Source organism: Gallus gallus, chromosome 9, assembly GCF_016699485.2.
Source record: "Gallus gallus isolate bGalGal1 chromosome 9, bGalGal1.mat.broiler.GRCg7b, whole genome shotgun sequence".
Classification (NCBI taxonomy): Eukaryota; Metazoa; Chordata; class Aves; order Galliformes; family Phasianidae; genus Gallus; species Gallus gallus.
Genome location: NC_052540.1, coordinates 10,106,205 through 10,129,996, shown reverse-complemented (window position 1 = coordinate 10,129,996; position 23,792 = coordinate 10,106,205). Strand labels below are relative to the sequence as shown.

Below are 23,792 nucleotides of genomic sequence, written 5' to 3'. Positions count from 1 at the left end.
CTCTGTGGTGATAAAAATATGAATGTGATAATAAAGGTAAAATTACATAAACAATTTCATTATTACGCATTTATGGTCAGAGTGTATAAGATGTGCTGTAAGGGCCAGATATGTTTATTTTGAACCACATCCATTTAATTTGGAATGAAATTTGGAGTTTTTCAGATTATCAAAAGCTATTAGTTGGTGTAAAAAGGCAATAATTCTCTGTATGTTTATTTTTAACTTTTGAACAATTTTTTTTTAAGGTTGATGGAAACAGCTCAGCATTAAGCATGAATATTCATTTCAGAACACTTAAGAGATTGGTAGAAGAGCACACATTCAGTCAAATTCTCATTCCATTACAATCTGTAATGATACCAACTCTTCCTTCAATTCCGGGTACGCATGCTAACCATGACCCGTTTCCTGGATGCTGGGCCTACATTGCAGGCTTTGATGATACGGTAGGCCTCTGTTTGGCACCTAACTTCAAATTTCATGTTAAATAAATGTACTTTCAGTTTAACTTTTCATTTTGCTAGGAATGGAGGAGTGAGTAGGAAACTGCATAATTACCTTTACGGAAAATGAGTTGTTTCTGTCATAATAATGTGAGAAGGATATAGCCTCCTTGTATTTAGATGAGTTTTTGGTCTGAGATTAATATCCTGTAGCACCATGGAAGTGCTAATATGGCAGGTTAAACTGGTCTATTAAAAGTAGATGTTTTATTCTGTATGATCTGATATGATGTTAATTAAAAAAAAAAATTAATCTCCTTCTCAGGTAGAAATTCTTGCTTCCCTTCAAAAGCCAAAAAAGATCACTTTGAAAGGTTCAGATGGGAAATCTTATATTATGATGTGTAAACCTAAAGATGATCTAAGAAAGGACTGTCGGCTCATGGAATTCAACTCTCTTATTAATAAGGTTTGAATTAAATAACCTGGTCCATTATGCATAAAATGCTGAGTTATCAAACAACAAAAAAAAAGGGGAGGGGGGAGAGAAGGAAGACCTTTGTTTCTGATCTTGAGATAAAGCTCCCAGGAGGGAGAAGTAAACTGTTGTAAAATACTTCATCAATAGCGACTGATAATGCATAATTTGTTACAGACTTGTGAGAACAACTGTATGTGCTCTGCTGCAGATAGTAAAGCTTAGAATTTTGTACTATGGATTGTGACTGGAAAACAAATGTGAATAGGATGGTTAATTTTTAATACATTTCCATCCTGTTATTTATTATTCTCATTTTTTCTTTTCTTTTTTGTTTCTTGCCAACAGTGCTTAAGAAAAGATGCAGAGTCGCGTCGTCGAGAGCTCCATATACGGACCTATGCAGTTATTCCGTTAAATGATGAATGTGGCATAATTGAATGGGTGAACAATACTGCTGGTTTAAGAAATATCCTGATAAAACTTTATAAGGAGAAGGGTAAAAAAAAAAAAATAATTATGTAATGTTTGATTGAGGGGCAGATAGAGGAGAGGAGAGAGAAAGAGAAGGATGTTTAAGTTTGGATATGGTCCTGGGCTACCTGCTCCTTGGGCATGGCAGTTGGACAAGATGACCTCCGGAGTTCCCTTCGAACCTAAGCCATTCTGTGGTTGTTACGTGTTGTGTTTGCATAAGGGCTTGTGCCTTTATTAAGTACATGAGATAAACAGCAAGGAATCAGACTAGATTCAGTCACCATATCTCTAACTATCTGCAATATATTATTATTCGTGTATGTACTATATTTTTACTCCGAAGTGGAAGATAATTGACACCTGTTATGAACAATTTCCTAATCAATTATCTGTTAACATAATCATCTTGATATGTTCCCATACTGTTGGCACTTCTGCTGAAACGATTGGCATAATTGTATAAGGGAATAGATGCAGCACTGAATAATAGAAGAGACTGTGGAGTTCTTCTTCAAATTTGATCAGTTGTTTCTCATTTCTAGTACATTTATGTGATATGTTGCACCTCATCTGCTGTTTCAGTTAGCATTATCAATTTTCATTTGCTTTCTAGCACCCCACCACAGCACATTGTCGGTTATTTTTCATTTATTCATTTTATTCAAGTGTTTATCATATCTAAAATATCATATTGTAATTGCTTTATTTGGGGGGATTTTTTTTGCCTAACTGAGGAAGTCTGTTACAGGTATCTATATGACTGGAAAGGAACTACGTCAGCATATGCTTCCAAAGTCAGCACCTTTGCCTGAAAAGCTGAAAATGTTCAAAGAAGTCCTTCTGCCTCGTCATCCTCCTGTTTTTCATGAATGGTTTCTTAGAACGTTTCCTGATCCTACTTCATGGTGAGTAACTGGGATTGGGCTAGCTCAAGAACATCTACTTGTCTATTTCACTAAAACTTAATGATGCTATTGATTGAAGACGTAATCAAGGAGCTGATTTTGTCTAATATATCTGATTCTAATTTGCACAGGTATAACAGCAGGTCTGCCTACTGCCGTTCTGTTGCAGTCATGTCAATGGTAGGTTACATACTTGGTCTAGGAGACCGGCATGGTGAAAACATCCTGTTCGATTCTTTGACCGGTGAATGCGTGCATGTAGATTTCAACTGCCTTTTCAATAAGGTAAGAAATGCCATCTTGCTGAACTTGCTTTATATTTTACTTGCATGTAATCTGTAAACATTACAATTGTTTTCTTCTTTTCTTTTTCTTCTGATATATTTGTTGTGTTCTCTCTTGCATTTTGTTTCTTACTTATACACAACGATATGTGACACGTATAGAATATATGTATTGCATTAATGGAAGCCAACTTCTTGAGTAGCTCAATATCAGATGAGCTGGTGGATATTCATTATAATAGCTCCTCATTTTATGTTTGTATTTTGTGACTCCCTCCACTACCACCTCCCAACCAAAGATGTGATTATCACATGCAGAATCTTGTTGCTGGTTCTGTAAAATGAAGAAAAATTATGATCAGAGTGGGATTTGGAGTTCTGATATTTCTGCTAAAAACAAACAAACAAGCTTTTAGTTCAGAACATCATGCATATTCATGTAGCATGCCCTTTCGTATCAACTTAAAGGGAGAAACTTTTGAAGTCCCGGAAATAGTTCCTTTTCGTCTCACACATAACATGGTTAATGGAATGGGTCCAATGGGAACAGAAGGTCTCTTCCGAAGAGCTTGTGAAGTCACAACGAGGCTTATGCGTGATCAAAGGGAGCCTTTAATGAGGTACGGCAACTGTTTTTGCTTAAAGCTCTGAAGAAACTCTCCCTAGTCTAAACATCAGAAACAGTAATATGCCACTTCCAGCATGTCTATCGTGCAGCTCAGTCTTAATATGGCATGCAGTTAAATATAAACCAATAGAAATACTCAGCACAAACTTTAAACTTGGTGGTTTGTTGCTACAAGTAGATAATGCTTATGTATTAAAAATTTATCCATACTACTGAAGTTCTTTAATTTACGCTGAAGCCACAAAGGCTACATGGTGTATTTACAATTGACTCAAAGTAATCAGTGTTCTAGTATTTGGCATAAGTACTGCTCTTATCCTGTTATTTCAAACCTTTATTCTTTATTTATTTATTAATTTATTTAGTGTCTTAAAGACTTTTCTTCATGATCCTCTTGTGGAGTGGAGTAAGCCTGTTAAAGGGAATACAAAGGCACAGGTGAATGAAACTGGAGAAGTTGTCAATGAAAAGGTTAGTTGAAAACAAACACAGCATAAAGCATTCAAATGTTACATGTTCACTGCAGTTGCAATTTGTATATTTTCTAATAGAAAGCTTAATTTTCCTTTTGTTCATTTTCCTTCATTTTAAAATTACTTTATTTTTTCTAATTAGTCTATATCCCTTTTTAAGGGTAAATATTGTTTTTATTGGTGGAGAATATAATTTATGTACTAAAGAACCAAGCAAAACAAAATTCATAACCTTGTCATTGGCATAACTAAATCATCAATAACATCAAAAGAAAACACAGGATAGGCAAGGCTCTTGCCTTTCCATATTCTAGGACATACATGTGCTCCAGAATTAAGTGATGGTAATATCTGAAAAGCATTCCACACGTCCTTTCCATGTATGTTTTGTGCTTCTGATAAGTGGATACTTAGAAATATGTGCCTTGTTATATGTCAAGGAATACTTTATAGAAATTTATATATATGTATATACATGTTTTAATATTTACTGTTTATTTTATAGGTGCTGATAAATACTGTGTTATTTATCCAAAATAGAGCTTTCACAAGCTGTAGTTTTAATCTTTTCCTTCTGTAAAAACCTGCTTGGTTATTTTTGTTGTTGTTTTTCTGCTTTAAAAGAAATATTTAGTGAAAAAGGCTGATCATATAATAACAGGTAAATCTTAAGAAGCACTGATAAACAGAGTAACTAAGATAAGAACACACAAAGTAGGTCACTCTGGAAGTAATGCCACCTATTTATTTCTATGGAAACTACAGCAGGTACAAAGAGCACGATAACACTGCTGTATAGAGCAAATTCTCGGTTACAAAGCACTATTTTTCAACATAGTTACCTCCATTAACAATGAAAAAGAACTTTCATTCCTCACTTGTAACGATCTGCATCCACAGAGTCCCACTGAAATGCACCACCTCACTGTGCTCGCATCCACTGTTTGGTCTCTGTCAGAGTGCCCCTCTGCTGCCATTTGTCACACGGCAGCAAAATGTAATGGGATATTGGTGGAAAGGTTCAACTTCTAGTGCTGTGGCACCAACATCCGCCTCTGAACTCATGGGCTGACATGATAAAATAGAAGACGTGACTTTCAGAGCAGCCCTTGTACCTTTACTGAAGTTACATTCCAGCAAAAAGCTCAACTGAGTTATTTGAGCACAGAGAATCTCGTTTTCAAATAATTGCTGACAAGGCAGTTCCTTTCATTTTGTTGCAGGACCACCCACATAGTTACATATGTTAACAGTCTCTTTGGATAGGTGCCAGTGTTATGCTTGAACTTCACAAGAAAATGTGAGTTTAATTGCTCTGAGCTGGTACTCTAAGAGGGCCTCGAACGGTTTATTAAAACATTCTAACGTTTCCCAATACTTTTGTATAGCTTTTCCAGTCTGTTCTGTTAAATTTCATCTGTTAAATTTAAGGCAAAACCTATAACTTGACCAGTAGTCTATTCATTTTAAGTGATAATCCTTTCACTGGTGCAGACATTTGGGTCTTGTATTAAATTAACACGCTGATTGCAAATATCATAATGAAGACTTCTTAAGATATGGAAGCCCATGAGCAATAGCAATACTCATTTTTCTTCCTTTTTCTTTGTTTCTAGGCCAAAACCCATGTCCTTGATATAGAACAACGGCTACAAGGTGTTATTAAGACTAGAAACAGAATAAAAGGATTACCCTTATCTATTGAAGGGCATGTTCATTACCTCATTCAAGAAGCAAGTGATGACAATCTCCTCTGCCAAATGTATATGGGCTGGGCTCCATATATGTAAAACTTGTTTGCTTCAGAGAGATACCATTCACGATGGTGAAGCAAGCTATGATATGCTTAAGAAGGTATTAATCATTGTTAACTGGTTACGGAATGTAACTGGTTCTGAATGTAAACACTGATACTGTCTTCTGATGAATCTGAAATCTGTGTTGAATATGCACTTGCAAATATGAATGCATTTATGTGTTCTTTACACATACAGGGCAGTACTTATTAAAAGTTAAACAGACTACACAAGTCTGCAAATTTCTTAGGTACATACCTGCTCTGATTATATTCTTGGTGTTGAAAGGATGCATGGTAACTTCAAAAATACTGTCTATTTCTGTACAGATTTTCTCATTCAGTTTGGCTATGGAGTAGAAAACTTGAATTAAATTTCATACTGATACAGTGTGAAGTGGTGCTTTCAGCTTCTTCTGTTGTGTAGTTCGGAAAGCTGCTTTTTTCCTAAGTAGAACTTGAGTATTCATTTATCTAAACTTTATTCCATATTGCCTAATATCTGAAAAGGATGGCCCAAGGCCTTTTGTTCCTTTTACTCTTGGCAAAAAAAAAAAAAAAAAAAAAAAAGAAGAAAAAAAGCAGCATTTGAGATCTTAAGACTTCTCATGAATAGCTTAAGGAAATGTTATTGTGTTCTGCCATCGTTTCCTTAGTCCTTGCCTGGCACAGCGTGGTGAGTTGAGGACTGCAGCAGTGTGGCTGTGCCACCAGTGCTGCAGGCAGGATGGTAGTGCCTGTTACAACAACACATTCAGGCTCCTGAGAGTTCTAGACGGGGATTCTGAACAATCTTGAAGAGGGTGGCTACAGTCAGTGCTTCGCTTTCAGCCGGCCTCGCAGGGGCGGGACGCAGGGCGCGCGCTGCACCTCGTTAGCATTAGTGAGCGATACAGGGAGCTGTGGGCGGGTTGCGCCGGGCGCCCAGTAGGGGGCGCTGCAGTGCGTGCCTCTCCGCCTGCCGCTCTGCCCGCCGCTCTCGCTGGTCGGCGCGGGGCGCTCTATGGCGCGGGCGGCTGTCAGCACGGTGCGCCGGAAGGAGGGCGGAGCGGAGCCCGGGCTTGTTTGGGTCCGACGGGGCGGCGGAGAGAGACGCGGCCATGGGGGTCCCCAAGTTCTACCGGTGGATCTCGGAGCGGTACCCCTGCCTCAGCCAGGTGCTGAAGGAGCATCAGGTGAGCCGGGAGCGGGGCTTGGCTGCCTGCACGGGGCCCGCAGCCGTTCCTTCCCGCCGCGGAGGGGGGGCCCTGAGGGGCGAGGGCCGGGGCCGGCTGTCCGGGATCGGGGGGGCGCGGGGCGGGCGGCTCCGTCTGCAGCCTGGCGGCGCGGGGCGGGCGGGCGGCACTTCGGAACCCGCTGAAAGTCGGGTTGCCCCCTCCCCCCCGGCCGTAGGAACCCCGGACCCCGCGACCGCAGGCGTTGAGGCGGGTACCCGCGCTCGTCCCGCTGTGCCGGCACCGCGGTCGGAGCACCCCGCCGCCCGCGCCTTTTGTTCCCTCGGCCTCGCCGAGCTGCGGGGCCGCTCCGTGCCGCGCTCGGGAACGCCGTTAGCGGCAGTGCCGAAAGTCGGGCGGGCAGACCCTTCTGAGAGAAACCGCCTTCGGTACCTGCTAGTATCAGGCTCTCGGTTGCTGGTTGTTGGTTCCCCCCGGTGCTACCGACGTGGTTTTAGCTAAATAAAGACGTTCTGTGCGGAGGCGGCACGTTGGAGTGTCTGAACGTTGCTTCTGGACACGTAGTGGTTCAGGAGACCCAGTAGCTGTTGCGTTAAGAGCGGGCTCCAGAGCGGGCTCTCGGCCCTCCCCTGTTGGGCCGCAGCAGCTTCCCGGGCTCCGCGTAGCGCACAGCGGGGCAGGGGCGGCTCTCGGCGCTGTTACCCCCCGCGCCGGGCGGCGCTCGGTGTGTGGGGAGCCGTGCAGGGGCGGCTGGGGGCCGGGCGGGCGGGCGGGAACGCTGCGCCTCGCACCTCTGAAGAGAAACAGAAAGCGCAGCTCGGGGCGGCCGGTGCCACTTCACGGCCGGTCTTTCTGAAGTTTCTGTGGTGTTACTTCCTTGTGTGTGGTGTACTTGCTGCTTGTAGAGGAGGGGGAAGTGTCTGGACTGCTGCTTGTGACCTAGAACAGTAAAATGTATCTACGTTTTTCCTTTTCTTTCCCGGACCACTCGAATGTACAGCCTGATACATGCTAGTAGCTAGATAAGTATTTTAAGTTGTTTCAAATATGCTTATGTGTTTTGTGTAAAAGAGAAACTTGTCTTCTTTCAGTTTAGGAGTTCTGTGCTGCAGTGTGAGGTAGCAGAACGCAGCCCCTCTGGCTGATAACTGCTTACTCAGCTTTTCCAGGGCTTGGAAAGTTTGCTTTCAGCTATTTCCTGCTGTGGCCAAGGTGCATCAGGTGGCGTTTTTTGCTGGCATACGTCTGATGTTCTGTCTATTACGGATTATAAACAGAGCACTGACTAAACTGTGCTATCATTATCGTGTCTGTGTAAGAAAGAATTTGTTATTTCAACAGGAACCCTGAAATATCCAAGTCTGACTCCCCTTGAGTTGATTCCGTAGGCAGTGCCACGCTGTCTGGTATTGAAGCACCAGGAAACATTATTGAAGTACTTAGACCATCTGCTTTATCGCTTAATCTGGCAAGCATTTCTATTCTGAAGCATTGACCTTTGGTCCATGTTCCAGGATTTGGAAAAGAGTGTTTTTTGTGCAGTTTAACATCTTTTGATTGGGTTCAGAAGATTTCTAGAGAAGCCGGGAAACAGAATCAGGAGTGGGTTGCAATTAATGCTTGGGGTTGTACTGCTGAAACGTTTATTTCTGCTGACTGGAGTTCATATCAGTTCCGTGTGCTTGTTAATGGCTAATCTGGTCCTTTCCTTTTTGACAAAATAAGAACAAAATAAAGTTTGTGATAGTTGTAGAAATTTGTCATCACAGCAGTAAGGAAGTTGGTATGTGCTAACAGCAGTTTGCTTGGTGTGGTCCTTTTTGAACCCTCAAAAGCAATCAGAAAAGTAGGGTGGTGTTCACTTTGCTTTGTAAAAATAGAAGATTTGTGTTTCCTCTTAAGTAAAAGATGCTTGCTGTGTGACTTTCTGTCAGTCACATACCTTACTCAGGCTCCGTGCAGCCTGGATAGACTGGTTAGGCTGGCATAGTGATCCCTGGTATTCCTCTATGTGGAGTGCCCCCACTGCTCGTTTTTTAAGTGTTTTCTTCAGTGTTGTCCGAGAGGGATGGAGGAAAGGCTTCTGATCTGGGTTGGATTTCTTTTTCTTTCCTTTTCTTTTGCCCAGCATAGACCATCTGTCTAAGCTTTTGCTTCTGTATGCTAATAAAGAAAAAGCTGCTCATAATAATAATAAAAGGCAAGTTGCACGTAAAATACATGTGACTTTTTAAAACTGTTTTATAACTGTGCTGTTTAGGTAATTTCTTTTTCACATACATATATATGTGTGTATATATATAGCACACTGGTGTACAGTAGATTCAAGGGAAATCTTCCGCTTGAGTTCATTTGCAGACTTTATCTCAGCCATACCTTGTGTAGTGATTGCGACGCTTCATCCATCACCAAATGAGTACTAACTGTGGCTTTTTTAGATTCCAGAATTTGACAACTTATACTTGGACATGAATGGCATTATACACCAATGTTCACATCCAAATGATGATGATGTTCACTTCAGAATCTCAGAAGATAAGATTTTTGCTGACATTTTTCACTATTTAGAAGTACTGTTTCGCATTATTAAGCCAAGGAAAGTTTTCTTCATGGCAGTTGATGGTGTAGCCCCAAGAGCAAAAATGAATCAGCAACGTGGCAGACGGTTTAGGTGAGAATATTTGTTCCTGCTCTGTCTTTAGGTTAATGATTATTTCTTAAAAATACTTACTTAAAAATATGAAAAATAAAACGTATTCTAAGTAGGCATACCTTTGACAGTGGCTTTAATTTTTAGGTAAATGAAGGTAGATGCTACTAAGATGTTAACAGTTAAAATTAGGATTCCTAAAAAATGAAGTTTGCTCATTACTTAGATGTTTCTCTGCACATGTGGTGCTTCCTTGGAGAAGGATAGGGACTAGTTTCATAAGAAATTCTCAGTGAGATAAATGCGGTACAGCTCACAAGGATATTTCCTGTGGTTTAGGAATGTGTAAGATTCTTTGCTATGTGCTATGTCTCTAGATAGGCCTTTTTGGTAACTATAGTGGAATCTTCTGTAACAATCATAGAGGAGAATACATTTGGGAACTAATGAAACTCTAGTTTCCGTTGAAACCAGTTAGCAAGTTAACTCAAATATGCAGCTGCAGGTAGGTTTTACAGTATTAGCAAGTTTGTATTCAATGATTTGAGTGACTTTGAAGTTGTTTGGAGACTTGTGAGGAAGGAAATCCAGTAGTCAAGACAGTACAGGGATGGTAAGTGAAATCAGATGGAAACAAATACAGGGAAAGGGGCAGTAGGAAAACTGAGTAGTTTGTTGTTGTTGTCAAGTCAGGGTAGGTTTTGTTAGTTTCTCCATTAGTGGCGCGAAGTTGTTTGTTCACACCTCCTACCTGCACCCCTCTTGTATTCCAGACTTGCTGCTTTGCTCAGCTACAAGTTAGATGCTCCATGTTGTTCTGGAATAGCATTTTCAAATGTTTAAGTTTCCATTGTCTCAGTATTAATTTGTTTTTCTTATGATGAGCCACTCAGTTATTTCTTGATAACTGAAATATTAACTGTATCTGAATATTGCCAGATTATTATCATTACTGGAGAAAAAGCTATTTTTAAGAAGTCCTTCTTTTATCAGATTCATTTCTGAGCTCTGTACAGGAGTTATATTTCTCTGCACAGAACATTACAGTAAGATATTTCCTTCTCCACCCCTTCTTTCCAACCCCATTTTGTTTTAGATCAGCGAAAGAGGCAGAGGACAAAATAAAAAAGGCATTGGAAAAGGGAGAAATTCTCCCTACGGAAGCCAGGTTTGACTCCAACTGTATTACACCAGGTAAGATAATTTGTTAATTATTTTAAATTAAGTGGTTAGATTTATGATTATATGTTTTTAATCTGTATTTTGGAACTGTTTTCCTATCTATAGGCAGGGTTTTTTTGTTGTTCCTTTTGTTTTTATTTGGGGAAGTTTGGGTAACTTCTGACGTTTTTGGACTACTGTCTCATTCTAGAAAATTTTTTCAGGTGTTATGAGAAAAATGAAACTTACTGAAATAAAATTCTACCCTCGTTTTGGTGCAGAATATTCTTTTTGTTATTCTTCTCATTAATAGTTCATATATAAATGTGGTTTTCGGTGACTAATGAAAAGCTTTGTGTTTAACTTGGGTTTCTTTTTCAGGAACCGAATTCATGGCCAGACTGCACGAACATCTTAAATATTTCGTCAATATGAAAATTTCCACAGACAAATCCTGGCAGGGAATAACAGTCTACTTATCAGGCCACGAGGTTACTGCTTTTTATTCAAGTTTCATTGAAGAAAAAGGTTATTTAATGGAAAAATACAAGCATTTTCTTTCTTACAGACACCAGGTGAAGGAGAGCATAAAATTATGGAATTCATCAGATCAGAAAAAGCAAAGCCTCATCATGATCCAAACACAAGGCACTGTCTGTATGGCTTAGATGCTGACTTGGTATGTGCAATTAAAACAACGGGGGATTTCTAATTGTGTTGTCTTTGTCTTGTAAGCGTGCAGTGTTCTCAAATGCTGTTCAACAAGTATGTAACTTTGTCTTCTGCCAAATTTGCATTCGTAATATAACAGAAAAATCTTTTGTAAAAGTTGTAAAAAATGAAGTAAGACTTTTCTAATATCTCTTTGCAATAGATAATGCTGGGATTAACAACTCATGAGGCACACTTTGCGCTCTTAAGAGAAGAAGTCAGATTTGGTGGTAAAAAATCTCAAAGGTGAACTGCTTTTAACTTTACTCTTAATTTATATATGATGAAGTGAAAGCCAAAAGACAGTGCATAACTAGAACAGTTCCTTGATAATTGTATATCAAATTAATCAAGTCTTAGTTATTTTATGAGAATATGTGTGATTTTAGAGAAATCCAATTGTTGTGATTAAAGTTGTTTCCGTGGGCAAACATGTTGGGGCAGCTGATGAAAAACTCCGTAGGCCTTTGGTGTGTTGTGCATTTTGCTTCCTGTTGTGAATTGGGCAGCTCGGGCTGTATGATATTGCTGCTGTACTTCTTACAAGTACTTCTAAAAGGCTCCGTATCTCTTAGGTTTTGTGACGTAAGTGTCTGGAATAACCGCTGAAATCAACTTGTTTAACTTAGCTGATCAGTTGCTTTTATTCTGGATTTTGCCATTTGAATTAACGTGTGTGCTGTCATCAGTTAGAACCAGGTGTTTTGTTCCAGAATTGTGTGTGGACGTGGACTTATTCTGAAGTAATAGAAAAGATATTTTTTGTAAGTGTTACTGTGGGTGGGTTCCTTCTGTGATGGACCTTAGGAACGTATTTGATGGGTGAAGGGCTAGGTGGGAAAGCCAGAAATATTCCTCGTTACAAAAAGGCTTTTGAGTAACACACATTTAAGTCACATAGTTGTTTAGATTTATGCATTGGCAAAAACAGTGCTTGTATGTTTTTATTACCAAGGTCAGTGTGATAAGCATCGGAAGTATTTGCTTCATAGTCTTCTACAGTCTCTCCTCTAATGCTGGTCAAGTCTGCCTCATTCTGCTGATGGTGCTGGCATGTAGCACTGTAGTGTTTTAAAAGACTTTATTAAATTCTTATTAAAGAAAAATGCCCTTTCCTCCTGTTTTTAATAAAAGAATATAAAGTGTGACAACCTTTTGATGGACTGGTTAAATAAAAAATGAAGTGAAAAGGCAGGATTTCCTAGGTGGCATTTTTTCCACGGGTGTTTCCTCTAAGTTTAGCCTTTCTGCAATATCTTGGTAGTATTGCTCATTACAGAAATGCACTTCTGGAAATTATGGGAATTGCCTTCTGCTGATACAGTCAATTTTTTTTTTTTTTTTTGAGGAAATATTAAAAATAGGTACAAATTGATATCTCACAGACGTTTCTTGAGAGAAATTCTTTGCCTCACCACAAAGTGACATACATGAGAGGTGAAATAGTCTGAAAGCAGTGAATTGGATCCGCCAAAAGTCTTGCATACAAATTTGAAAATTACATTTAAAAAGCAACAGAATTGGGACTGAATTTCTATGCAGCCAAATGTAGCTGGGGGTTTGTCATAGTGCTCTTCATATACTAATTTTGGCCTAACTTTGCCTTAACTATTAACTAGTTTTCACAAAGAAGAAGAAAAGGCAGTTGTTTAATTTATGCCATGGATAAGAAGTAGATTTGTCTTTTTTGTGTGTGTATATTAGCACTATGTGTTAAAACCACTAATAGATAATGCATTTGGAGCATATTTTCAAGTTGAGTATATTCTTTCATTAAAGTAGCATTTCAAACAAGTATATGCATAGCCCAACCAGTTTGGTCATGACTCTGTATTCTGTGTATGCTCAGAATGGTACTATAATGCAATGCCTTAGAAATATATTAGATTGTCCCTTTATTTGGAGAGTGACTTGCTTATGAGATGCTCAGTGCAAGATGGAACTTCAAAAGGCTGCCCAGCTTTCTGTAAGTTAACCATTTGCCATGTAGTGCCGTCACATGTGCTGTTAAGAAGATTCTACTACAAAATTTTGTAGTCAAAACAGATTCGTCTTAAAATAGATGAAATCTTCACTTTACTTGTATTTAAGCAACCTTGGATTTATTAAAAATTCATCTTGAAAGTGTGCTTATAAATAACTGACAGTGTTTTAAATAATTTACAGAGCATGTGCACCAGAGGAAACCACATTTCATTTATTGCACTTGTCACTGATGAGAGAATATATTGATTATGAATTTTCACCAGTAAAAGTAAGTTCTAATGGAGCTGTTACAGGGGAGGCAGGGGGAGGAATGAAGTATTTATGTGAAAACTTCATAATAAAAATGTTACTCCTATCTTTTTAGGACAAGATTTCCTTTGACTACGATATTGAGAAGATAATAGATGATTGGATCTTAATGGGTTTCCTCGTAGGCAATGATTTTATCCCTCATCTACCTCATTTACACATTAATCACGATGCACTGCCGCTACTTTATAGAACATACATGGCTATCTTGCCAGAACTGGGAGGTAAGAAGTTGATTTTCTTGGGGGGGTGGGTTGGGGGTTGGTTGGTTTATAAAGAGTGGACAGAGGGAGAACTGTAGAGCAGACTAAGAGTAAAAGGTAAGATTAAACCAGATAACTTGCAGATTAACAGTAATAACAGCATATGCAAAAAGATGAAGTGTGATTACACTCTTGGATTTGTCTAAAGAGGGTCCTTAAGGGAGTGCAGAATCCTGCATGTAGTTGCCGAAGAAATAAGTATGAGGTATTACTCTTGGAGTAACGTACATGTTTACTGACTTCTTTGGCAACATTGGAATGTTTACCATTATTACCATTTTTTTAGACAACCAGCAAGATTGTGTTTCATTATCTGTGAGGCAATTAAGATATAGTTTTCAAATTGTTAATTTACAAAACATACTTTATTTTCCCAATAGGTTACATAAATGAAAATGGGCATCTGAATTTAAAGCGCTTTGAGAAATATCTCACAAGATTGTCAGATGTAAGTATTCATAATTATGTTTCATGGAATGATATAGGCTGTTACATATGAGTTTCATATAATGTCCTAAAATACTCCATGTAGTTTTAATGAATTGCTGAGTAAGTGTTTTACAGGCAGAACCATTAACTGTTTGATATGGGATCCAATCAGTTGTTACCTGATCTTACAGTATCATAAAAGGGAGAAAGCTTGAGCAATTTGATGCTTTAGCCAGCATGTTTTAGCCCTGCAAGTCAAATGAGGATTCACCAGTAGAATCATGATCCTCAGTTATTGATGAATGAGTGATAGTATTGAGCAAAGTGTGCTGCAGGCAGTAAAATTCGTTCCTCTTTTGCTGGTCAGAACTTTTAACTCTTTAATATTTTGTAAGGTAAGGTAAGTCTGAATATCTTAGAGAATGAAAAGTATGACACTTTTTTAATGAATATCATTGATGAAAAAGCAGTGAAGTATTATGATCTCTGAGGCAGGCATCAGTGTTCTTCATGAGCTAAATGGCATTCGGGAGGCAGTCCTATTAAATGCCACTGCATTAATCCATCCTAGTGACAAGAGAAGGTGTAGGGCCTTTAGAAAGGGAAATATCCCAGCCTTTCAAAGAGCTTTGAAGGAGGCAGTTCATCTGTTCTTGCTTCAGCCCTGTCTTCAGATTTTCATTTGAAACTATTAAAGGGTTGAGTGCGTACAAGACTGTATTATCTAGCCCCCATATGCCTCTAGTACTTGTGGATTTGATTGGTAAGTTTGAAAGTTGTTTAACTCTTTCTGTAACATATTGCTAGAATAGGATATATGGTTTGGGTCTGGTTGCATGTTGCCATGAAGGAAGGTTTTTAATATTAATCTGTTAGGTTGGTTATAGATCTAGAGCAAAATGTTATGTATAATTTAATTTACCTACTAAAAGGACATTGTTAATTTAGCAGTCTGCATTATTCATCCTTTCAGTATTTCTAAACTTTACTCTTTCTGCATAGTTTGATCGTGAGCACTTCAGTGAAGTCTTTGTAGACCTAAAATGGTTTGAAAGTAAAGTAGGCAATAAATACCTCAATGAGGCAGCTGGTATTGCAGCAGAAGAAGCCAGAAACAATAAACAGAAGAAACGCAAGGTTAGTGTTTTACATGCACTGTTGTGCAAATAAGACTGTTGTTTTTTTGCAAATGAATAGTTTGCCAACTATTGTAATTTATATCTTAGATACATTAAATAGTATAAATCTCTCTTTTGAGCCTTTTTGGCTGTCCTTCAATATAGGCCTTCTGTTGAGCATAGCAGTAGCAGCAGGGAGTTCCTTCAAGTTTAGTCTGTTGCAGTGTATCATTACTCTTTGTTCAGTGCTGATTGTGATTTGTAAGAATAAAACGTTAACTATTCCTTTAGTAAGAAATGCTTTATTTCTGTTTGTTTTCTTACTTGCCACAGAAGTTTGGAGTGGTTTTATAGTACTAGCTAGTCACTTTGATTGATCCTTTGAATGGCATTGATAGTCAGGAGCATGCATATCTCAAGTACTGGAGAAGAGAGCCAACTTAATGAGTCTTCTTATTGAATGCTCTTCAGAGTACTGTACTCATTAAAGAGCGTGTTCTGTGAGAATGAAATGGATGTTTGGCTCCTATCCTCATTTAAATAATGTTAAGGTTTGCTGATGAAACTTTTGATCACGTGCTTGTGCAGGTATGTTTCCAAAAAAGTCATGTTTCGGAAAACAAGCATTCCAGATTCTTTCTCTTAAAGGTAGCTCAGATTTTATTTGAGACTACTCCTTTGTCTAACAATGATGGATAAAATTACAGTCTCTAGGCAATTACTCAGGAAGAAAATGTAGTATTTCTGTACATATTACATACATATTAATACATAATAATTTTAGTATTTTGAGTTGCAGATTTTATGGTTATGAATGAGGAATGTGCATATTATCCTGTATTTTTACAGCATGTCAAATATTAATTTACTAGGCTCAGGAAAATTCGCTCTGTTTGGCTGCTTTAGAAAAAAATGAAGATGAAGTTGTCACCTCTAAAAGTAAGTGCAAGCTGCTTTTTCCTTTTTGCAACAACAGGAACTTGTTAATTTGTGTATAGATTTGGTAGACTTGAAAGAACTTCATGTCAGAAATGACCTGAATCTAAATGACAGAGTTACGTACTCAGCTTTTGAGAAATGGAAGTGCCTTATGTTCTCACTTGTTATAATTGGGCTACAAAATTGGTTGCCTATCTTTTAAAGAAAAAAAGTGCCTGTTTTATTCCAGGAACTTCTGTTTTATTATTGTGTTAGTTTCTGTGTGTCCTTCTGTGTAAGGAAGGAATAAGTACACGTAACTGTGAATTTATGAATAAAAGTATACCTTCAAATCAAAACTGAATTTCTTAACCTTATTCTAGTAGAGGGGTTATGGAATGTTAATCCATATTTTCCTCATGGCTTCTTTTTCAGCTGTTTTGGAAGATGAACCAGAAGATGATGATCTGTTTGAAACGGAGTTTAGGCAATACAAGAGAACTTACTACATGACTAAGATGGGTATAGAAGTAGTTTCTGAGTAAGTGTATACTTTTTCTTTCTGTTTATTTGGTGTTGTGGGGTTTTGTTATGCCAAAGACAGGTTTTTTTTCTTGTAGGTAATACAAGTAGTGGTGATGCTTCTGCCTATTGCTGGAAGAGCTACAAATCACGTTTTCTGTAACAAGTATTTGAATACTAGAGATAAAAAATAACAAAACCATGAGTATTAAATGAATGTAGAAAACTGTGCTTAGTAGGTTACCCAAATACTCTGTCTTCGTTCTTATGTAGAAGGGGCTATGTACTTTTTCTATGCTAGTAAAAATCAGAAAAAAATCTATTTATCTTTCTGTTTTTTTAAGTGATTTCTTGGCTGACCAAGCTGAATGTTACGTCCAGGCAATACAATGGATTTTGCATTATTATTACCATGGAGTTCAGTCTTGGAGTTGGTAAGAAAGATTGTCAAATGAGAAACCATTTGAAGGTGGAACAACGTTTCACCTTATATGCTGGAACCATTTAATAAGGTTCTGTGTATTTCACATCTCTGAATATTGCTGTACTGTAATTAACTTGAGTAATGTAGGACTTTTTTTCCTGCAGGTATTATCCTTATCATTATGCACCTTATCTGTCAGATATTCGCAACATCAGTGAACTCAAAATCCAGTTTGAACTGGGAAAACCTTTTATGCCATTTGAGCAGCTTCTTGCTGTACTACCAGCAGCTAGCAAAGATCTGTTACCTAGATGTTACCAGGTATCATTTAGAACTAAGTTGCGTTTATCTATTGTCTGCTGATTTTTGTCTGCTTTATTTTCATGTACATTTCTTCACATTTTTACATATACTGTTACTTATAGACTATCTCTAAATATTAAATACTTATTATTCATAGCACACTTTAAAACTAGTAAATAAAATTTTAAACTTTCTGGGTAGTTTAAGTAGGACAGTTAAGTGTTAAAAGTTAACTGCTGTTCAGCCTGGAGTTGTTTTCATGCCACATTTCCTGTTTCTTCCTAGAACTAGTGTTGAATTTTTTCTATTCTTCTTTTGTATTTTCCTAGCATTTGATGGTTAGTCAAGATTCTCCTATTATAGAATATTATCCTCTGGACTTTAAAACTGACCTGAATGGAAAACAGCAAGAATGGGAAGCTGTGGTATTAATCCCATTTATTGATGAGGTAAATTATTTTGGTGCCTGCTGAGAGCTTTGTAATGAATCCATTTGTAGTTTAATTATGAGGAGTTTAGAAGAAGTACAATTAAATGGAAGTTTAGTGTCTGCTAAGACCTTGGATAAACAGTCTGCTTCCTGGTGGTGAAAGCTAGATGAAGTTACAAGTGGTGAATGTCCTATGTAAGAATTGTGTGGGCTTTTTGTTGCTTGGTCTTGTTTTTGGTGAAGTATTCAGACACTGAGTTTCAGAGTTTTTTCAGAAGTATTTCTATAGCGAAATATGTACATAAGTTTAGAGTGTCTGTAAGTAGAATAAAAGGAAGATACACACAGAGACAAAAAAAAAAAAACCACCAGTTTCTTTTCCAAAAATCTCTTCACCTGAGCACCAGCAACAAGCAGTACTAATATACTTTAAGTACAAATTGAGCAGTAGAATGTTAAAAGGACAGCAATAAAATAATACTTTCCACCTGCCTGTAGGGTAACAATATCACGTATGTTGTTCTTATGCATGAATTATTATCGTCTATTTTGTCAGACTAAATTTGAGTATGTTAAAGTAAGTGGGTGAAAATAAAAGTGCAGATTAGCTATCTATTCAAGTGGTGGTACATGCCTTTCAATTTTTGTAGTTCAGTGTGTGCCTTGCATTTTCATAGCCTACAGTGAAAAGTTGACAGAACCAACTTGTTACTTGAAGGATTTGAACCTTTTCCAATAGTACTCCGCAAAATTTTTCTAGTATTCAAGCTAAATGTATAAAGCAAAATATGGCTAGCATTTTGGAAACATGTTTGCAGAAAAGGAAACATTTATTCTCCAGCGTTCCACTGTAATTGTCCTGTTTTCATTCTGGACTTGAAGCATGATGGAGGAAAGGCTGCACTTAGACAATGAACGCATTAACTAGAAAAATGCAGATATCCACTTCTGTAGTGTGCACGTCTGTGCTAATCTCTGTTGCTGGTTTCACTTATGCAAATTCTTCTTAAATTTAGAAACGACTGCTGGAAGCCATGGAATCGTGTAATAAGTGCCTAAAAGAAGAGGAGAAACGGAGAAATGTTCACAGTGCTTGCTTGATGTATTGGTATGACAAAGATGCAGAGTTCCCGTACACGTCACCGTGGCCAGAGAAGTTTCCCGCAATAGAAAGATGCCATACCAGGTAATGAGGACATAACTGTCTTGGAGTAGTCTGAAAGTAGTTAGAAAGTAGTTAGCAGTTCACATTTTAGCCAGAAGTTGTTTGTGGAGATGCATAGACTGGAATATGTAAATTGCTGCATTAGATATTACAAGTTGTGGACAGGATGGTGATTTCTTCAAGCGTTGCTTGGCAAAACAGATGAACCAATACTAAGTCAGAAAGAACACTTTCTGGAGAATTACTACATTTTTTATGATGTGAAAGATGAAAAACTGGTACAAATATTTGATAGATGTGGTGATTTATCAGCATGCTAGTTTCAGACCATTTGGAAAGCATGGTAAATATTTAAATCCAGTGCAGAGCTTTGGGTACAAGCGTTTTTTCCATTTTTCCAGTCACTGTAAGCAGTTCATTTAACACATGCTGAGCCTTCAAGATTAAGTGGAAATATAACCTTAATAGTAATCAAATTTAAGATAAATTAATGGAGGAATGCCTGTTCCGAGTTTACGCTTGGTGGAAATTGAACAGTTGTGAAGATGAATCATACCTTATATAACTATAGTTAGTTTGGAATTTGTCAATGGCAGTGAATTAAAACAGCAATATTGTGATTATGGGTGGAAGTTGTGTTCTTCCTTTGTTTTCAAGTAGTGTCTTTGCAGAAATGGTATGTGTTTCATAGTCATTTGTCTAGATTTCAAGTAGCTTAAATTACTCAGCATCTCGTAGGAAACTCAGAGCTTTTGTCAAGTAGTGTTCCTAGAGGACTTGAAAGGGTAATGAGGGGTTATAGGGTCAAAGGTCAGCCTGTATAAGCAAATGTTGTGCAACTTGTTTTTTAGGTACAAAACAATACCTTTGGATGCTTGGCATGTAGAAATCACCCACAACAAAATAACTAAAATCAACAAGAGTGCGTTATATTTTTGTGGGTTTCCTACCTTAAAGCACATTAAACATAAGGTAAATTATTTTATTCTTTTGATCTTTTTTATTCTTTTTTGTAGATTACTACATCAGATTTCAATTAAGTTTTATGTACTTTTTTTGTTCTTGCCCAGTTCTACCTTAAAAAAAGTGGCGTACAAGTGTTTCAGCAAAGCAGCCATGGAGAAAACATGATGTTAGAAATCCTAACTGATGAGAACTCAAAAGAGCAAGTAAGTATTCTCCTTTAAAAGTAACTAGAAAAACCACTCCTCCCTTCCCCCCCCCCTCAAAAAAACCAAACACAATGAATAATCAACCAAAAAACTTGTCCTAGAGAGAATGAGCATGTTGAATTGTCAGTTTTTGAAATTTTGGTTAATTAAATCTTTTCAGTAGTGTGTTAACAGAGAAAAACCTTTAGAGTGATTTGAAAAAAAAAAAACCAAGGAACTGCAAAAATTAATTAAAAAAAAAACTCTTCATTTAATTAGTAAGGCTTTGGTCTCAAAATGAGCTTTATGTATAAGCTTTTTAAATTGGATTAATCGAAGGGAACGTGAAATACAGATAAATGCTCAAGGCCGTAGAACTGACTGCTGAAATAACAACTCTGCAGTTCATACCTGCCAGCCCAAAGTTTACTCTGTTAGTTGATAGTACTATCAGTATCTGTTTTCAAAATAACTTTCAGATCATGGAAAACATGTACTGTATTAGTTCCAACAAAAAGCTTTAATCAGCTATTGGAGTCAATAATCAACAAATAAAGCTCATTAGCGTTAAAATGCTAAATTTATGTGGAGAACAGCCTCAAATTTTGGGAAATTGCTGGAAGGTTTGATTTTGTCCTATCTTAAGAATATTTTATGTTGGATGTAATAGTAAAATTTCCAGCATTTCTCTGTGGTCATCATCAAAAGTTCATAGGTAGGCTCTTTTCATCAGACTCTTCATTAACAAAGCAGGTTTACACATTCTGTGTAAATGAAGCTTTTCTAAGGAGGAATTTGAGGAAAGAGTTGATGCAGAGACATTAAGTAGCAAAAATATTTTTAGAAAATGATTCCCATGACAATATTAATTCATAATCAAAAATATCAAGTAGCAAATTCAAATCCAGGAAAAGAAATGGAAGAAAAAAGTTAGAAAGATTTTGATAAATAAATAGATACTGGAAAACAGTGAAGGTTAAACTGCAAAGTAGGATTGCATGGTAGATAGGAGGAGTGAGTACTTAAGATAGACTGCAAAGAGTTAAACATGCAAAAATAATAGGTTAATAATTAGCTGAAACTAGTGAATAAGGAGAATGAGATTAAAATTACAGATGTTATGAAAGTCCTGGACAGAAATGCTCCTGAGAGATACAGAAGCTGAATCTGTCATATAGAATATTTTACTAAGCTCATGTTGTCAGTTTCGAAGTGATTCAACAACAACACAACAAAAAAAACCGAACACCACCATAGGAAATATATACCAGAAATGGATGTCAGCCCTATTCCTATGACTGACATATACTAGATACAAGGACACACATTTGAAATATGATACTCTTCCTAAAACGTGAAGAATGATTCTCTTCATCATTTCTAAACAGCTTGTGTAGTATCTGTCACGGTACAGTTAAAGTAAAATTAGTATTCTGTTCTGCAAGAGAACTGTTCCCTAACTAGAGCCATTTTTATTGCAAAAACAATTTGAAAATGATTTTAAGAAACCATTTGAATGTGTTACAAAGATTAGTAACAGTAACTTCTCTTTTTTTTCAGACAGTGGAAAATGTTGCCAGTTCAGTTCTTGGAAAGGTGGTTTTTGTTAACTGGCCGCACCTTGAGGAAGCCAGAGTTGTTGCTGTGTCAGATGGAGAAACTAAGTAAGATACATTTCATAGATAATTAATCGCTGCCTTCATTTTTTTCATTCCAAACAAGATTACTAGGCTGCACAAGTTTTGATTTTGTTGTAATACTTATTAACAGCAAATTACTCCAGATTTATCAAACACTGATGGAGGAATCTTTGTATATCATTCTGAGGTTTGGTTATTAGTGTAGAAGTTTAGCTCTTCAATATTTCACTCTAGGTTTAAGATTTTTGGAGATCTCATTCTTAACTTTGAGATAAAAATGTACGTATGGAAATCCATTTTAAGTAATGTAGAAGAGGACATTTCTATACAATCTTCCTTTCAGCATGTGCACTGGTACTTCTTATAAAATTACAGTGTGTGGCATGTTGAAAAAGCAGCTGGTAAAACTGCAAGGTTTCCATGTCCTTAGAAAATAATTTCTAACTATTTAAGTTTTGCTCGTGGTTGGTTATGCCTGGAGTTGCCTTATTTGATTACATTCGTATCTGTCATAATTGTTAAGGTTTTATTTGGAAGAACCACATGGAACACAGAAACTCTACATGGGAAACGCAGTGCCCCCAACTAAAGTGACATTTGTTGGAGATAAGGAACAAAGCATGTGGCTAAAAGAGGTTCAGGGTGTTTCAGAGCAGTAAGTAACTTTGAAAATCGAGGTGTAACTTTGCATTTTATAGCTTAGCTATATTTTGTTGCCTTAGCTTATACTTAAGTAGCAGAAAAGAGCTGCTGTATCCATAATAGTGTGTGTTAATGAGTCCACTGGAAAAAAAAATTAAGAAGTTTAAAAAACATATGTTGAAATTTGAGAATATATGGAGTTAATTATTAAGTGTTTAAAATTAGAAGTTGTTACAGAAGAATTTCGATAAATGAGTATCAGTATTTATTCTCCCTATCAGTTCTGTTCTAATTTTAGTGATGTTCAGTTGTAGAAAGTATGCAGAATGGAATCATATATAGTAGCAATATATAATTTCAATAGCTTAACATTGTTACATCTGAATACAGCTCACATTTCTAGAATGTGGGTGCTCAACAGAACATATCTGAGTTACAATAGCTTGCCATTTTATTACCTATAATTTAATTTAACTTCCTGAACTACTCCTAACCCTTTCCACTGTAAAGGTCGAGTGAGCTCACCAAACAGCTACATATTGATGGCTGTGTAGTGATGGGTAAGCAATTGGTGAAGCTGTCTGTTTTGGGTACTTTTTATAAAATGGGAAACAAAACATTAAAATCCTTATGTTAAGAGTAACTTTTATTTTAAGAAATTAATTCCACCATCTTGGTCAAGTTCTGTTTGTTGTAATCAAACCTAATGTTCTATTTTGTGTTCAGTTATCAGAGAAGAAAAGGAATAATTATTCATGAGACATCAGTAGTTGTGTATGCTCAGTTACTCACTGGTAATAGATATCAGCTTAACCAGAATGGCCAAGTTTATTTGGAGAAGCAGTGGTCAAAACAAGCTCTTCCTTTTGTTTACCAAACTGTTGTCAAGGTAAATATACAACTTCAGTATCTTCTTGCACATAGTTCTTTACTCCATTGAGGTGGGGGAGGAACATGCACATTTTATATGCAAAAGAATGAACAAAAATAAGCAGCTTCAATTAATGTCGTTTGGTATATAAGAAATAATAATGTACTTAGGAAATTATTTTGTCACATAATTTGGGGCCTTATTGCAAAGCAGAGATCTGTCTGGAAAACTGTCTTTTATAGCTAATGATATTTTGGAGGAAATACTGTAGTGATGTGCTACAAGATAGCACAGTTAGTTGTGTAAGCGGCATTTGTAATACGGCACTAACTTCTTTGCCTTTGAATTACTTCACATTTTAAAATAAAGAGTTTTAGAGTAAGCATCTGTTTGTATGAACTGCTTAATGATTCTACTGGAACGGAATGATTCATTCAG

At 37.2% G+C, this 23,792-nt stretch overlaps 2 protein-coding genes across 5 annotated transcripts in view; both read left to right on the top strand.

Moving 5' to 3' along the window:
• ATR (ATR serine/threonine kinase) overlaps positions 1-5,879 on the top strand; it is a 36,024-nt gene extending 30,145 nt beyond the window's left edge. Inside the window, exons 40-47 of the mRNA XM_015276960.4 lie at positions 249-449; positions 772-915; positions 1,273-1,423; positions 2,150-2,306; positions 2,438-2,591; positions 3,059-3,210; positions 3,584-3,689; positions 5,308-5,879. Coding sequence (XP_015132446.2) covers positions 249-449; positions 772-915; positions 1,273-1,423; positions 2,150-2,306; positions 2,438-2,591; positions 3,059-3,210; positions 3,584-3,689; positions 5,308-5,481 — 1,239 coding nt within the window. The 3' untranslated portion in view covers positions 5,482-5,879. The remainder of the gene's footprint in view (positions 1-248; positions 450-771; positions 916-1,272; positions 1,424-2,149; positions 2,307-2,437; positions 2,592-3,058; positions 3,211-3,583; positions 3,690-5,307) is intronic.
• Positions 5,880-6,520: 641 nt separating this feature from the next.
• The window catches only part of XRN1 (5'-3' exoribonuclease 1), a 38,122-nt gene continuing 20,850 nt past the window's right edge, over positions 6,521-23,792 (top strand). For all 4 annotated transcript variants that reach the window (XM_015276962.4, XM_015276961.4, XM_040706067.2 and 1 more), the window contains exons 1-21: positions 6,521-6,661; positions 9,100-9,332; positions 10,408-10,505; positions 10,854-10,963; positions 11,041-11,151; positions 11,347-11,429; positions 13,350-13,437; positions 13,534-13,702; positions 14,122-14,189; positions 15,173-15,307; positions 16,161-16,227; positions 16,642-16,747; positions 17,073-17,162; positions 17,317-17,473; positions 17,785-17,904; positions 18,902-19,071; positions 19,902-20,022; positions 20,121-20,219; positions 21,762-21,865; positions 22,365-22,496; positions 23,210-23,372. In XM_015276962.4, the coding sequence (XP_015132448.2) occupies positions 6,587-6,661; positions 9,100-9,332; positions 10,408-10,505; positions 10,854-10,963; positions 11,041-11,151; positions 11,347-11,429; positions 13,350-13,437; positions 13,534-13,702; positions 14,122-14,189; positions 15,173-15,307; positions 16,161-16,227; positions 16,642-16,747; positions 17,073-17,162; positions 17,317-17,473; positions 17,785-17,904; positions 18,902-19,071; positions 19,902-20,022; positions 20,121-20,219; positions 21,762-21,865; positions 22,365-22,496; positions 23,210-23,372 (2,499 nt within the window). In that variant the 5' untranslated portion in view covers positions 6,521-6,586. The remainder of the gene's footprint in view (positions 6,662-9,099; positions 9,333-10,407; positions 10,506-10,853; positions 10,964-11,040; positions 11,152-11,346; positions 11,430-13,349; positions 13,438-13,533; positions 13,703-14,121; positions 14,190-15,172; positions 15,308-16,160; positions 16,228-16,641; positions 16,748-17,072; positions 17,163-17,316; positions 17,474-17,784; positions 17,905-18,901; positions 19,072-19,901; positions 20,023-20,120; positions 20,220-21,761; positions 21,866-22,364; positions 22,497-23,209; positions 23,373-23,792) is intronic.